Consider the following 16,004-nt stretch of genomic DNA (forward strand, 5'->3'; position numbering starts at 1 on the left):
ACAGAAATTAATGTTAATATTTGATTTGTGTGTCATAAAAACAAGGCAACTGTGTGGGTTTTTATTTTGTGCGTGTGTGTGTGTTTTAGATTCCTGCCCAGCCTGGCCCGTTCCTCTCTTCAAAAAAACCTCCTGAACTGCTCCATACAGGATGCAACAGACCCCGCTGATCACTCTCTTGATTATCCCTGTGAGTTCCAGTCACTTAGATCAATTAGATTTAAAATGGTATATTATGCGAAATTGTGTGTTATGTGTTGTTGACATAACACAGGCTCATCCCTTTAGTTAGGTGCCTTTTTTGTTCTTGAATGATTCATAGAGGACCATTAAGATTGTGACTCAAGACTTCTGCACAGCACTGTATACCAGCAGAAGCACAAATCAGTTCGCTTCATTTACATACAGCAATAAAGTCTTTATTGTACCAATATTACGGAACATAGGTTAATAACTGAATATAGAACTGTAACCCCCCTCCAAAGGCAACCTCAATCGCTTATTCTACAGAAATGGAACAATGCACGATAAATGACAAATAACTTGTAAAGCTGGTAGCCGGAAAGTTTTGTCTCTTAGCATTCATTCTGAACTTGTGATCTGTTTCCTTGTAAAGAATAAATGTCGACTTCTACTGTGTAGACATACTGGTAGCGCAGGCACATGTATTATTTAAAAGATGGAAAGCAGGATTCAGCTGGCCTCAAAGAAAACAAACAGCTCAACCCAAAATAATCTCGTCTTCTGACTCACAAGCACCTCTCAGCATTGTCAAAAATCAGGTTTGACTCTCTCATTTGACTTATGCATGCAATTATTCTGGTTACAGGTAAAATGGATGTTTTCCAAAGCACTAATAATTTGAACAGTGGATCACTTCAGTGTGTGATTAGTGTTCTATTGTGAGTTGGCATGTGAGAGCTAGGAGCACCACTCATGTAAACCAGTGAGTGGGATTATTATCACTAAAAAGCTGGTGACAAAATGCTCAGTGACAAAGCAGCTAATGATGCTATTGTAGGTAAGATCAAAACATAAAATAAAAGGATGCTGTGGAACTCCATGGATTGTTTTTCTTTGTATTACATGTCACAATCCAGGATATTTACTACTGGGTTACTAATATTGGTACATGATTCTTGATGCTCATTTGATGTCAAAACAAAATGATTCTTCCATGTTTTTAACCTCCTTTGTCAAAAAAGTCGTTTGAATCCACTAACTTGGTGGTGGCATGTTGTTTACTTAAAATGTTGGCACAATGCTTTGTTAGCAGGAAATGTTGGGTTGGTTCCTTAGTAGCTTGCTAATGTCACTATGAGGTATGACATTCATTAGATTATGCTCAGTTAAGCATTTCTATATTAGCTACTGCAAATATTGTAACTGATGGGGCAAAGCTGATTTTAACCTGGCACAGCCAGCTGTCTCATACAAAGCGCCAATGTGTACTTCAGGATAACATAAGAAGGATAATTCTGTGGATGTTGTTGAATGTTGAATTGAAACTCATCCACCTGGAATTCTTAATGAAACTGTAATTCCATGCTTTTAGCTGCTTCATGAAATTTGAGGTATTTTCTCCTTTGCTTTGAAATTAGCAACATTAGCATTGTTTGTGTATAGCCCTGTTGCCTTTCTTAAAGCATGGGCAGAGATTTTGCAGTAGCAGCATTAGTTACCATCTTCTGCCTGCAGTTTCCCCTGTGCTTTTGGGTGTATTGCTCCTTCTTCAGCATTTAAGGACACTAGTATGCTGTCCCTGTCAGTTCTGAGAGAACTGCAGCTTCAATACACGTGCTGCCTGCAGTACAGGCAAGGTACCTAAACAAAAACAAAAAAGCAATAGAAATGTAACGTTTCCGAATTTTTGCCAACTACACTGATACATCTTCTAGACATGAATGACAGTATCAGATTTCTGATATGCATTATTCATCCACATTATGTTATGAATGTTCATAGTTCTTCTTTTCCACTGGAAGAATATTTCCTGTTAGCTTTGATAGTCGTGCATCAGCACAATCTGACATCACACCAACTTTGTATTCAGCAGCAGCAGGTTAAAGTGTCCAATGTAATATTTTCACCAAAGACTGTACTTAAAAGATAGACCTAGCCGCCATGGCGTCATAGGTTTCTGGAGCGTTAGACTTGGATTTTATTTTATTTTTGAGCCAGAAGTGAGAATATTTGTACAAGATGGTGAAGTCCTAAGGTGTCTGCTAATAATAATAATAACATTTTACTCACCAAAGATAAAGCACAAACTTGGCTGTACCACACAGCACGCCCGATTATTATTTAGACAATTCAATTAAACAGCTCCAGAAGGCACCAGTACTGCAAGCACTCTCTCTTTTTTGACAACAGCATAATAAAACTGTAAATTCTCTTTTTGGTGTCCCACCCCAATATTTTTAGTGGCTCCCATATGGCCACCCCTATAATTAAAAAATTCTGGAGGCGCCTCTGTCTCACATGTGTTTCTGTCATGTCCAGAAAGGTTTGGGCCTGGGCTGCATGTGAGAAAATGCAGTTTTATTGCAGTTTGTACGGTCAAATCACTGCATCTCAAAGTCTGAGTTGGGGTAAAAGGAACCATTCCCAGCATTAGTCAGTCTAAATGAAGAAGCCCGTGTTTATGGCCCACATTGCTGTATTTCTACAGGTATGGTAAAGGACGGTGTGTTGACCATTGGGAGTGTCTCCGCTCCCATCTACAATGCTGACCAGAAAATGAAGGTTCCTGACGTGCTCTTCTATGATAATCCTCAGGTAAGCATGCACTTCACAACCATCAGTATTTTATGTCTCATTCTAAAGCAAATGTGTAGCTGTGAGAGGGCTGGAAAAGACTTTTTTCAGTCTCAGCACATGACCCAGATTTGATCACATAAGTGCTAAGGCAGATTACAACCAGTAAAGCGTAATCTGAATTTCAATTGCTCTTTTTTTTTCTCCCTCAAACTGAGAAAGCTTAACTCTGCAGATTCACCACCACCCAGTTCAGGCAATCATACACCAATGAAAACACAGCTCTGTCCCTTGTTGTCATCGTTATCATACTTGCCTTTGTCAGATTAAAGTTTTCATTGTGTAAGGATTTTGCTTTTAGTTCCGGTATTAGCTGATATTTCCTCTGGCCATGCTCTTTCTCATCTGTGTTGGACCCTTATCAGATAGTTTTATAGATGCTAATCTGGCCTGGCAGTAACATCAGCCCCAATACACTGTTAGCGACCTCTGATTGGTTGGTATTGGGGTTTTTTATGGTATAATAAAATTCTTCACTGTCTGTGTCGTGGTGTGTACGCCAGGCATGATTACTGCTGAATGTTTGGTGTGATACACATTGAATTTTGGTGTTTAAATAGGATTAAAAATTTTTAAAAAAAAGCTTCCTCCTGATGGACTTTGTGTTTTTGCAGTTTTTAAAATGTTCAGTTGCCAAAAATACAAAAGTCACGTCGGCTTCAGGGTACATGCTGTGGGGGTGAAAATGGGCAGAACTCCAAGTGCTTATCTTTCTTTTCAGATTCTTCACAGTCCTACTTCTGTTGCTCTGTGCTGATTGATGCTGAGTGGTAACAAATATCACAACTCAAGCAGCTGAATCTGAATCAAATCTTTAAATGCAGCAAGTTCCATAAATTTTGCCTTTGGTATCCTGTTCACAGATCGCTTTCCTCAGCGGATAAATCAGTAGGTTTTTGTTTGCTTTAATGCTAGTGTCCTGTGCCTAATCCTTGCCTTATTGGTGACATTAATTGCAGTATATCCAAAAAACAACCAGCAATGGTAATGATACTGTGACATCCTCTGGCAACACTGATGATTTATCTCTTTCTTCATGTCCCCATTTTGCGCTTTTTCCTCTGCCTGCCCGTGTTTTGGTCCGAAATAAAAAAGGTGGAAGAGGTTGAGATAGGATGGAAGCAACGAGGATGACCTACTTTATGAATGACCTGTTTTCTGAGCAAACTTTGTTGTTTTTAATACATTTTAAGCTGATTTATTCTCAACTGTAAGCAGTATTGCTCTTTGCAACATCCATCTGGGTTAAATTACAATCTGAGCTACTTGTTCAGCTGAATATGTGTTTGCTTAAATATCTCTGCAGCACATGATGGTGATGGAGGACATGCTGAAAGACTTTCTGTTAGGAGAGCACCTCCTCTTAGTGGGAAACCAGGTGAGTGATGTTTGAAAGCGTATTAATTTCACCATATTGTAATTTCCTCTGCCCACAGAAAAGAACCCTGGGCAACCTTTGGTCCATTTATGGTCAGGATTACAAACCCACTTTTTGTCATGTAAAATAAACAGAGGTCAGATCTGTGTTTGCAGACCATGGTTTTGTCTCATTTCTGCAGTAGTGGATTTTAGTGAAGTAGGCCACCCATGTCAGCTCTGTTCGAGCATGGAGGGAAGAGTTACGAAATAGACTCCCTGCATCCTCATGTCACCCTCCAACCCTGCGCAGTCACAGTTCACATAAGGCATAAGTAACATAAGGACACATGCAGCAACTCCTTGGGGGACACTCTGTGCCCCCAGCGTTGTCCAACTGGGCAGGGTTAAAGGGAGGATAGATGAGGATGGATGACTGGACATGGTGTGCTGTGAGCCCAGAGGAGTGTTTCTGTGTTTGTGTTTATTTGTGCGCTTGCATATGAGAGGGACTGAGTGGCAGAAGGCATTTGCAAATCTGAGTGTGTGACCATGCACGGTCCACTCTGAGGCATTACGAGCTGTCAGAGCGACTTACTGGACGTCTGACAGACTGGCCTAGAGATCCGACAGGCTCTGTGGGATGCCGGTGGGAGTCCCGAAGAACAGCCCCTGTCACAGCAAAGCACCATCAAAATTAGAGGGATGCAGTTGGGTCTTCCTCTCAGTCCTGCCTCTTTGGAAGTTGAAATGGATGCTTCTTTCTATCTTTGTGGTGTAACTACAAACACAGTCCACATATAAAGACTGATGATGATGTCCCTCCACAGGGTGTTGGCAAAAATAAAATTGTGGACCGGTTCCTGCACCTTCTTAACAGGCCCAGAGAATATCTACAGCTCCACAGGTGAGGAGAATCACCATAGCATCATTTTTCTGTTGCTGTCCTAGCCTTTTTGAAACCAAACTTCATGAGCCAACTAAGAAGTCTCACTGAGAAATAAAGGTACTCTGCACCCCCAGTCACAGCGTAGCTCCTCCACTAAGCATACCCTACGGTGTTTTTCTTTTTGACTCTAATTGAAATCATGATTTACTAATGATTTATGCTGCCAGTGATAAGATCTAAAACCAGTTACTGAGACCATAAACTCATCAGTTTGATTAGATCAGAGAGCCTAAATTTTGTTTTCCCATGGATTTCAGCACAACTAGCCTTATTTTTGGAAGCAGAGGAGTCATTCTGGAGACTTTTAGTTCCAGAAGCTAAGTTAAAGTTTTATAAGGTTCATGTTTAAAGTAGTGCTTCCCAACCAACAACTTTCTGATTCAGAGGGTACTTCTGCAGTAACAAGGAGCTATGTGGAAAGATTATGTTATGTAATCTGAAATTCAGTTTATAACTGAATCAAGGAACCGAGTTGACCAGCAGAACAGTTAAGAGACACTTATCATTCACATTTAGTCATTAATCTCTGACTCTCTTCCATAGTGTGTCTTTTCACCTGACCCCCTCCCTTCACCCCCAACTGGTCAAAAAAGATGGCTGCCCCCTCCCACAGCCTGATTCTTCCTGGTTTCTTCATGTTTTTCCTTCCCACTGTTGCCAAAAGCTTGTTCATAGGGTGACGTTGGATTGTTGGATTTTCTCTGTTATTGTAGGTTACATGAAAATTGTAAACACATATGCAATGGCAAAGAAATGAGTTGAAATGGCCAGCCATCACAGTGGCAGTCTGCAGTTTAAAATTAGTACATTATATAGCTCCAAGTTGCGCCAATTTCCTCAAAGTGCTTTATAGTGTAATGGTAAAGATTCTACGATAATTGAGAGAAAACTCCAACAATCAGATGACCCATCCAATGAGCAAGCACTCGGGGACAGGGGGAAGGAAAAGCTCCCTTTTTAACAGGAAGAAACTACCAACAGAACCAGGCTCAGGGAGGGGCAGGGATCTGCCTGGCTGGTTGTGGGTAAAGGAAGACAGACAAACATGAGAGATGTGAATGAAGAGCTTCTTTATTACAACACAGTTGTTGGAATAAATCAGATGGACAAAGAAGACTTCCCTGCTCAGTGTGTCTGATGCCACTTTTAATTTGATGTTTTAATGTTTTTTAAAGATATATCACTAAACTTTCCTGTTCCACCAAAAGCTGTAAGGAAGAAGCCAGTATTTTTCTTACTACCTTGGCAGCCTTGACCTTCTCATATAAGAGCATTAAAATCTATTTTTTTCCTCAGTAAATTAGGCCTTTCTTTCCCAGAACGAAGACTTTACATGGACAAACTAAAGAAAAACCTTTTCAGTCTTTGTTAATTCGGGTCCCCTGGTTCTATAAATACTCACATGGTGACACCATAAGAATTTTAGGTCAGGTTCTTGCATTAATAGATTGATGGGTTGCTGTTGACTGTAGCTCAGATCATGGAGCCAAGAGACGGGCCTCATTTTGATCTCGGCACTTATAAGAAATCAATGACTCTGATGGAAGCCGAGCAATTTACTGGAGAAAAGTTTAATTTTGACGCCGGTCAATTCTAGATCAATAACATATTCAATATCATTCTTAAGGCCAGATTTTTCTACTGCCTGTGCGTGTGTAGTTGTTTAAAGTCATGTGAAAGTCAAAGTGGAGCTGAGCATGGATGTGGCCTGGTTTGCTACTGTAGCAGCAGCTAATATTAGACCAGGGCAGAGGCAGAAATATCTGCCTGTGGCTATTGGGAGCCTGTGTGACTGAAGGCCTACAGAGATGTGGCTCAGAAAAAGCAAGACACGTGCAGCCGGCCAGGAAAGAAACTAGGACAGCTCCTGGGTCAGATATTGTGAGATATCGAAGAGCAAGCGAGAGGAGATGTTCAGAGGAAGAGAAAATTTTGGGCGACCCCAGGGAGTTATAGTTGTCGGGGAAATGTTCAGTGTTATGATTGTGTGGCTGGCCTGTGGAAACCAAGTACAGTGTCACTGACACCTTTTTTTTTTTAGCTGCACTGCATCTACATCAAATGATAGTAACAAATGTTCAAGTAAAAAAGCACTACGAGAAACATGTGCAAGATCTGATCACCAGAGTTACCCTTTCAGTTCAACAAGACTAAGTTTAGCCATTTCAGTTAGGAGTTACTTTGTAGAAGAATTAGTAACCAGAACCAGTTTTGCCCTTTTTGTTCTTAATACAAAGCATTTCTGAGTGTAACTTAAGCTTATGGGGCAAGCAGGTGAGCACATGCAACCAGGCTGAAATGAGGCACCATGGGTTCATATGCGGCCCGAGTCCCCTTGCTTTCCTCTCCACTCTCCATTCCACTATCTAATGAAGGAAAAGTCCCCAAAAAACTCCTTAAGAAATAGAAAGCATTTCTAAGGGTGCACTTTTTTTCTAGCACTATATAATTAAAAGAAAAAGTACAATTTGTTTGTCTAATAAAGATGTGCTGTGCTTCTCCCCTGCTGTGCATGTACGTGTAGCTAAAGTCCTTCTAATGCCAGTCTTGCTACTCAGCAGCCATCTTTGAAACATGCCTGGGCAGTTATCTTGAAACGCTGAATGAATGAGGAGAGAGGGTAAACATTCATTTGGATGCTAACAAGGGTGTAAACCACGCATTAGAGAGTCCAAAGTCAAGGCAGATTGTTGACTGGTGTGCATTGTGGCTTGTTGCACCAAAGCACTGAACAGGTGTAGAAGTAATTCACATTACAGCAAGGCTTAAAAAGTTTTTTTTTAAGTACCTTTACCCACATTTTTACTACCATAATTAGTGCTGTGCTTACGGGTTAGAGCAACAACATGACAGCAGATATGTTTCCCATTACCTAGCCGTCTTTACTGTCCACATGGATTTCTGCTCAGAATTCTTTGAGCCTGTTTCCTCTTATGTAATGGCTCTGTTGTAACCATCTTCTTTTTTCGTTTTCTTTTGCCTCTGCAGGGATACAACAGTCCAGACTCTGACCTTACAGCCCTCGGTGCGAGATGGCATCATTACATATGAGGACTCCCCTCTGGTCAGTTAGTTTTTTTTCCCCCATGTTCACAGATGTCACAGATGTATATTGTGGTAGACATGATCATCACCACAAATCAAGTTGTGTTGGAATCGTTTAATTCTGTATGGTTTTATTTGTTTTTGCCACATAGAAAACATGTTCTTATTTACCTGAGAGTTCTGGATGTTTTGTAAGGTACAAGTACATTTGAAATGTAACTCAGTCAGTTTAATTCTTAGTGTGAACTATTAGAAGTGTTCTAAAAGCCATCTTTTGTGATGAAGAAAGCCTGTGCAGAGATTTGAGAATTGGACTAATGTGCTCAACTGTTTTTGTGTAATTACAGGAATCTAAATGAGCTGTAGCTGTCTGATGGAGTTTTAGTAAGACCCATAAAGACACTGTTACAATAGTCCACTAAAAAGAAATCTGTGCACATATTTATTTATTTTTGTATCAGTTTTAGACAGACATCCTGCGGATTGTGAATGTGTAGGCCAGTTTGATATATGTATTCACCACATGAACTCTTTCTATCTGGGACAGCATCTTCATCATCAGCTTTTTCACAACTGTAACAACAGACATCCATACATTTTTGCTATAGTTTTAAGATTAAGGTTAATAGGCTGATTTTTTTTAATTGTCTTTATATGACTATCGATATTTAGGTCAGTCAATAATTATTTCAAGATTTCTTGCCTGGTTTGAGAATTTAAGCAACATTCGTCTAGATAGGTTAGAGACTTTAATTCTTTTTTTCTTTAGAGGTGAAAAAATATACCTCAGTCTTTTCTTTCAATTTCAGGAAGTTTGGGCACATCCACTCATTAATTTCAAGTGTAGGGCTCAGTAGTCCTGAGGTGACACTGATGTGTGCGGTGTGAATAAGAATGAAATGTAATATGAATGCAACATCTGAGATAGAGAAAGGGTGTATATGTAAGTATGAAAGGTCCAAGGATGGAGCCTTGAGGACTCATACATGTAAATATATAATATTATGTATAACAGTATGTGAATGCTCAGGGACTGTCATTGGATTCCACTTATGATTACCAGTGATTTGTCTTATTTTCTGGACTTTTTAGTGAAAGATACAAAATCATCAATAGTGTATTACATTTCTGGGTGCAGTGGCACAGAGTTGTGTGTGAACATTATTTGTTGTTTTTTAATCTCAGAGAAAGATATCCATCTTGGCCATTTTAGATCAAGATTTTAAAAAAGGATTATTTTGCTTGACAATGGCAGGCTTCTTAATGGTTTACTCCATGAAATACATGAAAATAAAAATACATAATAGTAGCTTTGTTGTTCTAATCGCCAGCAGAGAAGAAACTGTGGTATTTGTGTCTCCCATATGCCTAAGAACTTTCTCAACTTATGTGTCGAATAAGCAGCTTTCATAGGAGCATATCTGATGACTTCTCAGAACACAGTGTCCAGAGCTTTTAGTACATTGTGATGCACACCTACACAATCCCAAAATTAGGACTACTTAGTCAAAATAAGTGAAAAAACCTGTGAGGGTGGATTGTGAATGTGTAGGCCAGTTTGATATATGTATTCACCACATGAACTCTTTCTATCTGGGACAGCATCTTCATCATCAGCTTTTTCCCAACTGTAACAGCAGTTGTGCTTTTTTGTTAGTCAAATGGCATGTGTGTGTATGTTTGTGTGTGTTGTCTGTGTTCAGGTAAAGGCAGTGAAGTTTGGCCATGTGTTAGTGATAGATGAGGCCGACAAAGCTCCTACAAACGTCACCTGCATTCTCAAAACCCTGGTGGAGAGCGGAGAGATGATCCTGGCTGATGGACGCAGAATCATCTCAGGTGCACTCATACGCACATTCATGCATGCACACACCTTGACAGCAGACATGTCCCAGATACAGAACGAGAACTGTTTTTACGACGAATTAAGGACTGCATGTACTGCAAGGCAAACACGAGTGGAACATCAGATGCAGGCCACTGAAGGAAGCTTAAGATAAAAGCCTTTATGGACAGGTACCAACAGATTTTGGATCACGCTGCTCTGTAAACATTTAGTTTTTCCACATATTCCCATGTAATCACATGGGCTGCTGACAGCTACTCCATTCCTGAGAGGCTCATCCTCCTAGTGGAATGTAAACGCAATCTTGAGACTTCATAAACACGACCTTCAGGCTGTCAGCGTAGTAGAGGTGTGTGTGAAAATCTGTGACACAAATTAAAACACAGAGTAAAAAAGGAGATTCATACAGAAACAGACTGAGATGAAACTGTGCTTGTTTTGGTCATGTGTAGACAACAACTGTCTGTTCCACAGGTCCACATGAAGCCGAGGGGAGGCCTGACACCATAATTATGCACCCAGACTTCAGGATGATCGTCCTCGCTAACAGACCTGGTTTTCCTTTTCTGGGCAATGACTTCTTTGGAGCTCTAGGTACCCAAAAACACACGCACAACTGAAACTGAGGCTTTTCCTACAACATTAATACCCCAACACATTAAAAATAGATAAACACTTAACTTTTTTTTTTGCCCGGGGTATCGAATATTGTATATGGAGAGAAACACATTAAATTCTGTCTTGTATTTTGTACCAGGCGATATTTTTAGCTGCCATGCTGTGGACAACCCGAAGCCCAAAGCGGAGCTGGCTATGCTAAAACAGTATGGCCCCGATGTTCCCGATGCTACGTTGCAAAAGCTCGTGGCAGCCTTTGGAGAGCTCAGGTCCTTGGCCGACCAGGGTACCATCAACTACCCCTATTCTACTAGAGAGGTGGTCAACATTGTCAAACACCTCCAGGTAGGAAGACACACTGAAATACGGTACATACTGACTACCTTTTATTAATAATTCATAACATTTATGCGACCTGAATCGTGAACTGCTAGTGCTTTAATAATGTAAGAGAGTCTCCTCAAAATATAGCTGTCTCCGAGAGGAGAGAGGGTGTCTGTGCTTTGGTCCACTTTCAGAAGCTTACAGCTTAAACATACAGCTAACTGTCAGTTAAAGGGATCAACGGTATCTCCATGTTTTTATCCTCTTGTAAAGTGGCGTTACTTGACTGAGAGTTCAAAAAAATCGAATCTATGTTTTAGCTCTGTTCCTTTAAGCCAGGTTTCTTCTGATTGGCTATCAATGATATAAAAAAAAGAGGTTTGAGTAACAGGTGGGTGGGGCCCCCAGCCAGACCTCTATGCCTGAGATGACCATATTAAATATGCCCCCTCTCTACTAGGAATGTCACAATACAGGAAATGTAGTAGTCTGTACCTTTACCAATATAATTAAGATATTGCATGTACTTAAACCTGAACTTTGTTTTGAAGAAAAAAACATCTAAACAAGAAGGATAATACTTTGGATGTTCTTACTATATGTAACAACATATGTTACTAACTCAGTAACATATAGTAACTATATGTTACTGAGTTAGTAACATATAGTAACTATATGTTACTAACTGAAATTTTGTCAACTTGAATTCTTTGAACAGATGGTTTTAGGTCTGTCACTATACTGCAAGTATTTCCTGCCTGGGTCTGAGAAGCATGATAGGATTGTTTGCATATTGCCCTTGGTCATCTGCTTCAAATGAAAAGTGCTTCCATACTAAACTCTTATCTTTCTTATAACCACGTCAGAGCAGAGCTGTGACAACAGCTGGACTAGTCACCATCTTCCATTGCAGTTATTGCTATTCCTTGCACACTTTTTCTTGAACTTGTGGGTGTCCTTCTTTTCATTCATCAGCATGACTAGAACATTGACAAGACTATGCTGCCCCAGCTGGTACATGTACTATCTACTGTACCTGTAGTACTAAAACAAAAAAAAGTATTATTATAGAACTTTGGTATCTAGAAATAGCAGTATTGATGTTCGTGGCATCCCCTCTGTTACATCAGACAGAGCTATAGAAGTTTGAAACAAAGCATTTAGAGCAGTCTGACCTGTGAACCTTTGATTCATGTGGATTACTTGTACATAGCTTTTTTTTTTTTAAATTTAGAATTTCCCAGAAACAAAGAAAATACAGTTTTTAAATAAGGAACGTAATATAAAACAACCTATAAGAACACAAATAAACATCATCTAGTTAAAAAAATATATATATATATATTTATATATATATATGTATATACTTGTACATAGCTTAAACACATTACTTCAAACCTTGACCATGTTTTTATAAGAGCATGCACCACTGGAGCGTTATATACAACCTTGGATCTAAAATGGTTTGTATACTATGTAAAATGAAATTAAAAATAGAAATCATCATTTTATTCAGAAAATATATCAAATTTTTAAATTAAGACATTTTACTATTTAATGAAAACAAATGAGGGCATTTGAATTTGATAACAGCAACACGTCTTTTAAAAGTTATGATTAGGGCAATGCTGGAAAGGTAAGTGGTGCTATTGTAGAAACAGACGGCTGGCGGAACATTGTGCAGCTAATTGGGTTCATTGGTTAGTAACATGTTAGGGTGTAAAAAGAGCGTCTCAGAGAGGCAGAGATTCTCAGAAGTGAAGATGGGTACCAGTGTGCAAAAAGCTAATATCTCATCATCCTCAGTGCATAATGTCATCAGAAGAGTCAGAGAAACTGGGGAAATCTCTTTGCCCGAGGGACAAGGCTGAAAATCAATAATAAATGAACATGATCACCAGGCCCTCAGGCAGCACTGCAGTGAAAACAGATGTGATTCTTGGGGTTCAGTAACACAGTTCACTGTGCCATCCACAAATACAGGTTAAAGCTCTATCGTGTGAACAAAATCCTGAAACACCACTGTTGTCTCTGGGCCAAAGCTTTTTTAAGTGAAAACTGTTCTGTGCTCAGAGAAATCAAAATTTGAAATTCTTTTTGGAAAACATGGACACTGCGTCCTCTGGACTAAAAAGTAGAATCTTATCATGGCTCATTTAGTGGCAGCTTGGAAAGGTACCATCCATACTATAAGGTAAATACAGGTTTTACCACAAGATCCAGGTGTCTTTTTCAGGAAAAGCCTTGCATAATTCAGCTAGACAATGATAGAAAGCATACTCCATATATATTATAATGGCATGGCTTCATAATAGAAGAGTCAGAGGGCTTTCATCAAATGAAGCATCGTGACACAAAAATAGGACCAAGAAGAACCAGGACCGTTGAGCAGCTAGACTCTTATATGAGACAAGAATGGGATAGCGTTCCTCTCCCAAAAGTCCAAGAGCTCTCTTCTCAATTCCTAAACTTTTAAAGACTGATGTTAAAAGAAGAGGCGATGCTACACTGTGATAAAAATGGCCCAGTCACAACTGTTTTTGAGACCTGTAGCTGCCATCAAATTCAAAATGCTCTTATTTTTTTTCTTAAAATGATACTTTTTCTCAGTTTAAACATTCAATATATTTTCTGTATTCTCTTGTAAGTAAAATGTGGCTTAGGTAAGATATGCAAATCACTGCATTTTTTTAATATACATTTTTCACAGTGTACCGAATCTTTTTGTAATTTGTGATGTGTATATCATAAAGACAAGCATAATGGCTCCGCCTTAAATTGCCCGATGCAGGACTGTGGTTTCCAACATTAAAATAATTAGTATCATATGTCACATTGGCTGTGCTCTTAAAAGGAATTTTCCAGTCCGTTCCATAGGAGCTTAAAAGTCCCTCCACCCTCATTTGTCATGTCTTTCTTTCTCCGGCCACCGATTCCTCTCTTTAACCCTCTAATTTCCTAGTATTCAGAGCCCACAGATGTGCACCACAAACCGACTTAAGAGATAGGCGAGATGATCATCAATATGTCATCAAAGCGACATATTTGTATAGTATAAAATTGCTGGACTTTCTTCAATGAGTAGATGTTTTGTTTTACATTCAGAATGATATTTTACAAGGTTTTAGAAGTGATTGTCACCATATTTTCAAATCTTATTTGTCACTTTGGTACCATAGTTTTTTGAGCAGCTACTCCGTTTTCCACCTTCAGACGAAAAGTATGGAGCCACATTACAGAGCGCATGCTGTTTACATTAACAGTCTCCCACCATCAATAGCTATAAGCTGCTGTTTACCATCATCCTCTCAGCTCAATCATCTGGAAAAAGAAAAGCAAGTGAATGGCTGCATGCAGAGCTGTCACATTACCATGCCTCCTTGTGGTTACATTCTTCAGAAATGTACACGCTATAGAGCACAAAAAGGACAGACTCCAAAAGAAGAGGAGAGGGGATTAAGCATTAAAGCTTGCACTATAGATCAACAGTTTAGTGTACAGAGACCAGCTCATATTTGAGTGACCTCCCAGTTCTTTCATCCATCACCACCATTATTGATGTCTGAATGACTGGGTGTGACAGGGAATCATTTCAATTTAGCTGTACTCTAAATAGCTCGTTTTATGCCTTCATTGCTATTTTAACCTTAATTTATACCATCGTGATCGATGCAGCCCAGTGCTCTATAGTCAGCTGTAACCTACTGGGAGAGACTGCTATTGACTATGCAGCGATTCAGTGGACTGTATAAGTACACTGTAATATGGAGGCTTAAAAGTGCAATTATGGTCCTAATAATGGCAGAAAGATTACTCACATCAGAACTGAAGATGTATTGCAGTAAGGAGTTGAAAGGGCAGGGGATGCATTCGTATTTGCAGCTATTATGTTAATTTCCACCTTGCTCTCAAGCACTTCTATGCCTGGAAATATAGTCTGAAAAATTTCTGAAATATTCAATAACTGTCAAGTACTGAAAGCAGCTATCAAATTAGATTTGTAATGTCTGTCTTTACTTCTCCCCTCATTGCTTATTCATAATACTCTAATCAGACAAACATGGTATATTATTGTTCATATTTTTTACATTACCAAAAACAGATCTTAAAAATAAGTATGTTGGTAAAGGTGTTAAATATTCAGTGTGCACACAAACAGTTCCAAACCCCTGTGCTGGTTTGGTATTGTAAAAAAAAAGAAAAAAGAAAGTCTGTCACCAAAATCTTCACTCCAACAATGTTTTAGGTTGTTGTCTGCTTATATAAAAGAAAGCATCAGAAATCTGCTGTTTTAAAAAAGACCATTTCTTCTTTCCTCTATTGTCTGTCATACTGTAAATATATTCTTCCAGTGGTGGATTCTCATATTAAACTGGCGTAAGTATCAAATATTGAAGTCAGCATGTATACAAGTAATCCAAGGACTGCTCTAAGCTGCCAGGAAACATCACTTGTACGTAGGTAGTATCATTCTCAAATGTGCCACCATGTTTGCTTTGTAATACAGAAAATGCTTTTAGGCATTAGAACTGGAGTCTGTAATTATCATCAAAGACGGAGCAAAGATGCTGTTGTCTGTCATTGTTCAGAGTTTAGAGATGACTAATCTTCGTTTCTTATGTCTTATCCCAAACTTTCCCTGCGTTGACCCCTGTTAAGGAGCTGAAAATCATATTAATTATCCTTGTCTCTGCCCCCTTTTCCATAACTCCCACCTCCCACCTGTCATTATCATTGTTTCTCCCCCTCCTACTCTCTGTGTCCTTCCTTCCTCTTCCTTTTCTTTCCCTGGTGACCCTTCCTCTTTTACTTCCTCTTCTCTGGCCTTTCCTTCCTACTCTCCTTTACCTCCCGCTAGAAATTTCCCGATGAGGGTCTGGCCAACGTGGTGAGAAACGTCTTTGACTTTGACTCATACAACAAAGACATGCGGGAGGTTCTAATTGAAGCACTGCACAAGCACGGGATTCCCATTGGAGCCAAGCCCAGCTCTGTCAAGCTGGCTAAGGAGTAAGGCATCGGGAGCACAAGATGTTTGACAAGACACGC

The 16,004-nt window shown here is 39.5% G+C and overlaps 1 protein-coding gene across 1 annotated transcript in view; it reads left to right on the forward strand.

Moving 5' to 3' along the window:
- vwa8 (von Willebrand factor A domain containing 8) overlaps window positions 1–16,004 on the forward strand; it is a 79,243-nt gene that overhangs the window by 30,596 nt on the left and 32,643 nt on the right. The window contains exons 17-26 of the mRNA XM_013913933.1: window positions 5–12; window positions 90–190; window positions 2,672–2,778; window positions 4,124–4,195; window positions 5,004–5,080; window positions 8,111–8,186; window positions 9,871–10,006; window positions 10,488–10,607; window positions 10,771–10,976; window positions 15,814–15,965. Of these exons, the coding sequence (XP_013769387.1) occupies window positions 5–12; window positions 90–190; window positions 2,672–2,778; window positions 4,124–4,195; window positions 5,004–5,080; window positions 8,111–8,186; window positions 9,871–10,006; window positions 10,488–10,607; window positions 10,771–10,976; window positions 15,814–15,965 (1,055 nt within the window). The remainder of the gene's footprint in view (window positions 1–4; window positions 13–89; window positions 191–2,671; window positions 2,779–4,123; window positions 4,196–5,003; window positions 5,081–8,110; window positions 8,187–9,870; window positions 10,007–10,487; window positions 10,608–10,770; window positions 10,977–15,813; window positions 15,966–16,004) is intronic.

This window comes from Pundamilia nyererei, unplaced genomic scaffold, assembly GCF_000239375.1.
Source record: "Pundamilia nyererei isolate P.nyererei 1_Seehausen unplaced genomic scaffold, PunNye1.0 scaffold00160, whole genome shotgun sequence".
NCBI classification, from domain to species: domain Eukaryota; kingdom Metazoa; phylum Chordata; class Actinopteri; order Cichliformes; family Cichlidae; genus Pundamilia; species Pundamilia nyererei.